General features: G+C 44.3%; 1 protein-coding gene across 1 annotated transcript in view; it reads right to left on the reverse strand.

The window, feature by feature from the left end:
- LOC310819390 (receptor-type tyrosine-protein phosphatase mu) overlaps window positions 1–7,500 on the reverse strand; it is a gene marked incomplete at its 3' end in the record, with an annotated part of 90,471 nt that overhangs the window by 5,909 nt on the left and 77,062 nt on the right. The window contains exons 22-25 of the mRNA XM_083690666.1: window positions 5,551–5,648; window positions 2,839–2,955; window positions 1,765–1,919; window positions 1,359–1,494 (exon numbers count right to left, since the gene is read on the reverse strand). Of these exons, the coding sequence (XP_083546792.1) occupies window positions 1,359–1,494; window positions 1,765–1,919; window positions 2,839–2,955; window positions 5,551–5,648 (506 nt within the window). The remainder of the gene's footprint in view (window positions 1–1,358; window positions 1,495–1,764; window positions 1,920–2,838; window positions 2,956–5,550; window positions 5,649–7,500) is intronic.

The following is a 7,500-nucleotide window of genomic DNA, read 5'->3' on the forward strand; positions in this document are numbered from 1 at the left end:
AGGTTCGTCGTCCATTGACATTCCACTGCAAACCTAAACTGTTTGACTATCATGAACCGTGAACATTGTGTCTCAAGTGCTTTCATGATTCAAGAAGGGTATTTTTCCCTTAATTTGAATATGGGGGTAATTAATTCCAAAAGAGATTATAATTTCAATTTCCATAGACGGGGTAGGGTCGTAAAGGTGGTGTGCGGCTGCAGGGTGAGGAGCCGTGCCAGAGAGCCAAAACACCTGCGAGGGAAAACACACACTTTGAAGGTCACTGAACTTGAGGAGAGAGAGTGAATCAGGGAACAACATTTGGTCTCTAGTTACTCAAATCCCAATCCGCACGTCATCTATGAAACATTTGCCCATTAAGTCCAATGACGCTTGTGATTTAAAAGGAATTACGGTGAAATGATGCATTCAGCGAGACTATGGATGCTTCCAGATGGTCCGTGTTCAAAAAGCGCAAAGTCCTTCAGTACCCGCGCTGGCATAAAGCTGACGCGGACGGGCCCTGGATGTTTTCACCCTCAACGTGAGCTAAATTTGCTCGTTTACAAGCCTGTAAAATCTTTTATTATGCCTCGTATTGTCCAACTTCTGCCAAACATCCAGCCCGGCAGCCTGGGAGACAGGGAGGGTGTGCTCTGTGATAACGAGCATTTGTATGGAATGATGACTGTAAATGTGAAATGTGTCATGAATGACTACACAGCACATAATACAATAAAACCCGCTCGGGGAATGAGTCCTTTCACTGCAGCAGATGATCACCGTTGCCCTGCCTTTGACTCCCACTCTATCACCTCTGTGTCCTATTCAAGCCTCTCAGTGGGGTTTAGCTAGGGGGCTCAGGTGGCCTAGTGGTGTAATAGTGTACCTCTGTACCTTTGACACGCACTCTACAACACCTGTGCGCTGATCTAGAGGAGTCTCTGTCTCTGAGAGGGGTTTAGACAGGAGGCTACGGTGGCTTTGTGTTGTTAGTAGTCTGATAATACAGTCTACCACACCTGTGCTCTGATCTCCAGGAGTATGTCTCTGTCTCTGAAGGGGTTTAGCTCGGAGGCTATGGTGGCCTGTACCTCTGTACATTATCTAGCAGTCTAATAGCGGCTCTTCCAGTAGTTCTATTCTAGTCTCTAAGGGAGAGTTAACAAGTAAGCTACTTAACTGTAGCATACATCATCGTAGTGGAGTCAGGGGTGGTTGGTGGAGGTAGAAATCGGAGGATGGGCTCATTGTAATGCATGCGATGGAATCACAAATGATACCATTCCTCATTCCATTACGATGAGCCCGTCCTGATTTCTGTCACCACCAGCCTCCCCTTGCACTGTGGCGTACATCATTGTAGCGTAGTTTACCTCTGTCTGCACCATGTTGACCCTCCGGGAACGCAGCTCCCGGACACAGTTGTAGATGTCGACCACGCCCTCCCGCTCAGCCATGTCCAGCATGATGTCAATCACGATGAAGCAGCCTGTTCGGCCCGCCCCGGCACTGCAGAGGAAACCAATCAGACCGAGGAGGAGAAAGTGAGAGACGTGACATTTGCGCTCCTCGACAAAATAAACCTTCCAACGTGATCTGAAATGGTCTCTTCTAATCAATATGAAATCCACACTAGAAACGCTTTTCAATCAATTTGCATTTTGATGCAGCACAAGAATTGGATTGACCCTCAGCTTGACCCAGGCTCATTGGCATGACTATAGAGCAGTACTAGTCTACAGAGCAGAGGCAGAGACACAACATCCAGGCCTATAGTACCTGCAGTGTATGACCATGGGCCCAGCGTTGGTCAGGGTCTTGGCCTTAACCCTCCTGATGAAGCCCAGTAGCCCAGTAGCGTGGTAGGGCACACCGTGGTCCGGCCAGCCTGTGAAGTGGAACTGACGGATCTCTCTGATCTCATGGGCCCCTCTCTGTGGACACACACCACGCAGCCATCACGTTAAACACACACAGGAGAGGACGGGAGAGGAGAGGAGATGGCAGGAGACGTGCAGGTCATGAGCATAGACAGGATACAGTACATAGGCTGGGTGAAGGTTCATGTTAAGTAAATGGAGCTGGATATGACATAGAGATACACCGTGTGAGAATAATATAGAGAACACATTCTATGTGAAGTAGAAATTGGATGGCTACAGTACTGTACGTGTCATCTTCAGTTATAAGAACAACCGGATATTTCTTTCATACAAGGGGTAGCGAATAATCACAGGATTGAAGATTTCAGAGAATGACGAGCCAATTTTAGCTCATCTTCATGGCTGGTGGCTGATTACAGTAGGTACAGTTAGGTAGAATAGATAAAAATAGCTATAGGCACAACAGATAAAGGGTACCAAAATGCTTCGTTCAAAATGTATTCATGGAGAGTTTATACACGTGGACTATATTCTAAGAAGATGAGCCTTACAGTGGTGAGTCTCTGATATCGTGCATGTCTCTGGCAGTATCCTATAAGTAGTAGTATCCTATAGTATCCTTTAAGTATCCTATTAGTAGTAGTATCCTATAGTATCCTATTAGTAGTAGTATCCTATAGTATCCTATTAGTAGTAGTATCCTATAGTATCCTTTAAGTATCCTATTAGTAGGAGTATCCTATAGTAGTAGTATCCTATTAGTAGGAGTATCCTATAGTAGTAGTATCCTATTAGTAGTAGTATCCTATAGTATCCTTTAAGTATCCTGTTAGTAAAAGTATCCTATAGTGTCCTTTAAGTATCCTATTAGTAGTAGTATCCTATAGTATCCTTTAAGTAGTAGTATCCTATAAGGTAGAAAAACAGAGGTAGAAATGTGCATGTGTTGTGTTACTTATGGCCAGCTTACCTTCTCCACAGCGAAGGTCCTGATGACGTACTCTGACAGTAGCTGAGTCTCTATCAGCGTGACCTTAATGTCTCTGTAGATCTCCGTGTCGTCTGGCCAGTACTTACAGCACTTCACCTGGGAGGAGGACACCATATGGCATCTCAGTCAAAACAACACCAACCACAAGTGTTTACGCACACACGCACACACACGCACACACACACACACACACACACACACACACACACACACACACACACACACACACACACACACACACACACACACACACACACACACACAAACCTCCACTAATCGAAAACCTGAAAACCTGAGTCTTAAGTTGGGTTGAAGTTTAAATACTTATGGACTATGTTGGGAGCATACAGTATTCTTCTTTGGAATATGGTCACATAACATTATCTCATTATCTCCGCTTGATCTGCACTCGATATTTCATTTCTCAAACATTTCTCTGAAGCTAAAATGAGGTCTGTTCCATATTAGTCTCAGCCTCTGGTCAAGGAGTAGCCACTAATGGGAATCGTATGTATTGATGGAGAGCTAATTCACACATTATTGCTTTCTCATTCTCACATTGATAATGTGCAAATGAGGCCCAGTGTAAAGGTAGGTTGCACTGAACTCCAGAATTAGAGTATTTGTAAGGACATGAATGGAAATAGAACATTATAATGACCTAGAACACGCTGCAATGTCTGCCAGAGTGAAGAAATAGGACACAACACAAAAAACTAGTTTAACACAATTTGATGAGAAACACATAATGACAATCTAATAAAGATATCAAATGATAAAACCATCAACTATTAAAGATAGATTTCCCAACGGAAAGCTCAAACACCCCACAGGATGTATCGGCCATACTTTGTGTCATCAGAGTGCGAAATTACACCCCCATTCAATTAAAGTGCTAAAGTTGTTAGATTGGAAAAAAGATGGAAATAGTGGTTGAAACCATGGAGGTATATCGGAGAATGATAATTTTTTTATGGGGAATAAATGTGGCTCACACAGCAACCGGATTCAATTTCCATCCTGGAGTCTATGGCATCATTAGAGTTGAAATGAGATTTGCGTATGGGGTGACACTCTGGGGTGCAGACAGACCAGAACTCCAGGTCCCTCTCTCTGACACTGCTGATGACTAATCCCTGATGACAATCACAAATCTAACGCTTCTACTGGGATTGAATTAAAGCAAAACCCATTACATGATTTGATCACGCGGCATGGTTTTGGGAATTACTGTAGCCGTTGGCCAAATTTGGGCACACAGATACACAGACAGCACATGCACGGGCACACATGCACACATGTGCGCATACACACACACACACACACACACACACACACACACACACACACACACACACACACACACGGGACAGACAGATAGATACACACACAGACACACACAGACACACACACACACACACACACACAGGACAGGTAGATAGATACACACACAGACACACACAGACACACACACACACACACACACACACCCTCCTCTGCACATTACCCTACTCAACACGTCACCTCACAAATCAAACCTCTCATACATCAAAGAGTGCAGTAAGTCGTCCCCCCTGTGTAAACGATGGGGTTGAAACTGTGTGTGCCAGGATCTCCCAGAGTTCATCAGCGGCTGAGCGGAGCAGATGGCCTGCTGTGATACGGCGGAGTGATTTTATTGGCCCTCTGTGGAGCCAGCGTCACCGTGACCAACTGTGCCGCCTGCCATTGGGTAAGGACCATATAGCAGACGGGCGGGTCCCTTGGTACCGGAGAGGATGGCCCAGCGGCTAAGCAGGTGTGGAGAAGGTGTGGGGTGGAGTGGGGGGTGGAGTGGGGGTGGGGGTAAGGTACTGTAGGGTAACGGGGTAATGAGGTGCCCAGAGATGAGGCCCATGAATCATTATGGGCTGTGGTACATTTAGGAGAGAAGTGCTCATCAGCAGATGTGCATGGAGGGCTGCTGTTTGAAGAATGTCGGTTTTTGAGATGGCAGCTGACTCCATTCCCTGTATGTACTCTACTATAATCCATCTGGTATACTGTAAGTACTGTCGGGCCCCTGACTTTTTTCCTGACCATGTGACCTCACCAGGGAAAACTCAGGTAGGATCATACACCTATTTGGTAGGGTTCAGAGCTTTTCCCCTGGTCAGCTCACACGAGTCAAGACTAAAATCAGACGGTAGCCAACTGTAAAACAAGCCGCTGAATAGCACCGCTCCTATTACCAGTGAGGACAAAAACAACATAGGTTGGTCTCCAGCAGGTTCCCGCTCCGGCGAGCCCAGCAGCGGCTGGCGGCTCTGTATAATCTCCTTTTATAGATCCAGTCAGATGTAACAGTAGTCAAGCGCCTCGATGCTTCCCTCATAATGAAGGCCATCAATCAGTCTCCTCTCACTCCACACTGATCAGATAATGTAGATAGAGCCGCTGCTGGCAGACGGGGGACACACACACACACACACACACACACACACACACACACACACATGACTCACTGAGCCCACAGCAGCAGATAGACAAACAGTAGTAGGATACACAGAGGGAGTAGAATTAAGTTACCCCTGGACCCTGATACAATACCAGATACTGTATGTTTTCGTTCCTTGTATACCGTGGTAGTAATGAGGCTAGGATTGGGGGGGAAGGTAGATCTGATCCTAGACCTGTGGTTAAAGTACCCACCCTGCCCACTTCCACCAGGTTGGTCACCATGACGATGGCAGCTGTGTTCTCCTGCCACACCATCCTCCAAAAGTCGAAGACCGTCTCTTGCATGGGACCTGAGGACAGGAGGGACAGAGATACAGTCAGGTGTGTAGTCAGATACACTAACTAGTATCCAGACAGCTAGGTGGGTTAGTTACTGTACGAGGATGGTTGAGATTTATGACTCTCCCTGACCTTGTTGGATGTGTCGTCAGGTAAAATTTTAATTTAATTTAATTTAATTTATATATTTAATTTCATAAATAGTGTAACATGCAGTGAGAGTAAACTTAATATTCAGAGACCATATAGTAAACAAATAAATAATAAAATAAAGAAAGAAATAAAGAAATTATATATATATATATATACACTCACTGAATACTTTATTAGGAACACCTGTACACCTTCTCATGGTGGAGGTGGTGTAATGGTGTGGGGAATGTTTTCTTGGCACACTTTTGGCCCGTTTTGAGTATTGTTGCTGACCGTGTCCATCCCTTCATGGCCACAATTTACCCATCTTCTAATGGCTACTTCCAACTTGATAATGCACCATGTCACAAAGCAAAAGTCGTCTCAAACTGGTTTCATGAACATGAAAGTCACCTGATCTGTCCCAGTCACCAGATCTGAATCCAATAGAACACATTTGAAAGTGCACCTGAAAAATCTGCAGGCACTGCGTGATGCATTCATGTCATCATGGACCAGAATCTCAAAGGAATGTTTCCAACATCTTGTGGGATCAATGCCATGAAGAATTGAGGCTGTTTTGAGAGCAAAGGATATATATATATATATATATATATATATATATATATATATATATATATATAAAAATATATATATTCATAATTTATAGTAACTTTTTTCTACATTGGATTGTGAATTCAAACATGTTACAGACATTCTAGGAAAGCATAATGGTTATTATAACTCCCTCTCTTCTACCCCTTTAAAATGAATAAATCAGGAGGCGTTTAATTCCGGCCCATATTTAAAACTTCACTGAGCAATAATTGTGAATTGATAGGAATTCAATTATGAATCAAGTTAATTCAAATTAATATTGTTTTTAATCAACCGCCAACTGGAACATTTTTTACTTCTGACAAATTAATTAGTGAGTGCAAATCCCTGTGCATCCTCCGGAGTTGATGCGAAATTACCTGGAGCCACAGCAAATTATATAGAGAACACACACACACACACACACACACACACACACACACACACACACACACACACACACAAACGCACACGCACACGCACACGCACACGCACACGCACACGCACACGCACACACACACACACACACACACACACAGGAAGAAACGCACTGGGCCCTAGTCATAAAATTGTCATTAACCAGCTGTTCTATAGGGCTCAGTAAACCTCCACCTGAATTCATCATCCTCTTCCTCATTCACAATCTCATCTCCCCGGTGGCCTGGAACAGGCGTTGCATGTTGCCAGTGTGTGTTCCAAAGTGGGAAACAATCTCTTTTCAAATCTCCTCAAGTCCCTCCATATCTCCCCAAACTGATTTTGCCTCCCACTCTGCTCCCTCCCACACTCATCCCAGAGGGAGTATATTGAGACTATTCAGAAGTTTGGGTGGAGCGTTCGTTCGTTCCGGGCTGAACAGGACATCTGGTGTGTAGGTTTTCAATATCACAATTAGTCTTGGCGTTATATGGTAAATGATGCAATGGGAGACCCATGCCAAGTGAGAGACAGAAATGAAGCCAAGAGAACGGTTGCTACGGTTTGTAAGGGAAGGAGATAAGGTACATTATACCGTAGGTATGGAGGAGTAGTATGAAGCTGTGGTGAAGGAAACAGAGTAAAGGAAATACGCTATACCTCAAATAGGGTCCTTAAAAGCTTATACTCCCCCCAAAAATACATTCAATTTAATTG

This window comes from Argentina silus (assembly GCF_951799395.1).
Source record: "Argentina silus genome assembly, chromosome: 18".
Classification (NCBI taxonomy): domain Eukaryota; kingdom Metazoa; phylum Chordata; class Actinopteri; order Argentiniformes; family Argentinidae; genus Argentina; species Argentina silus.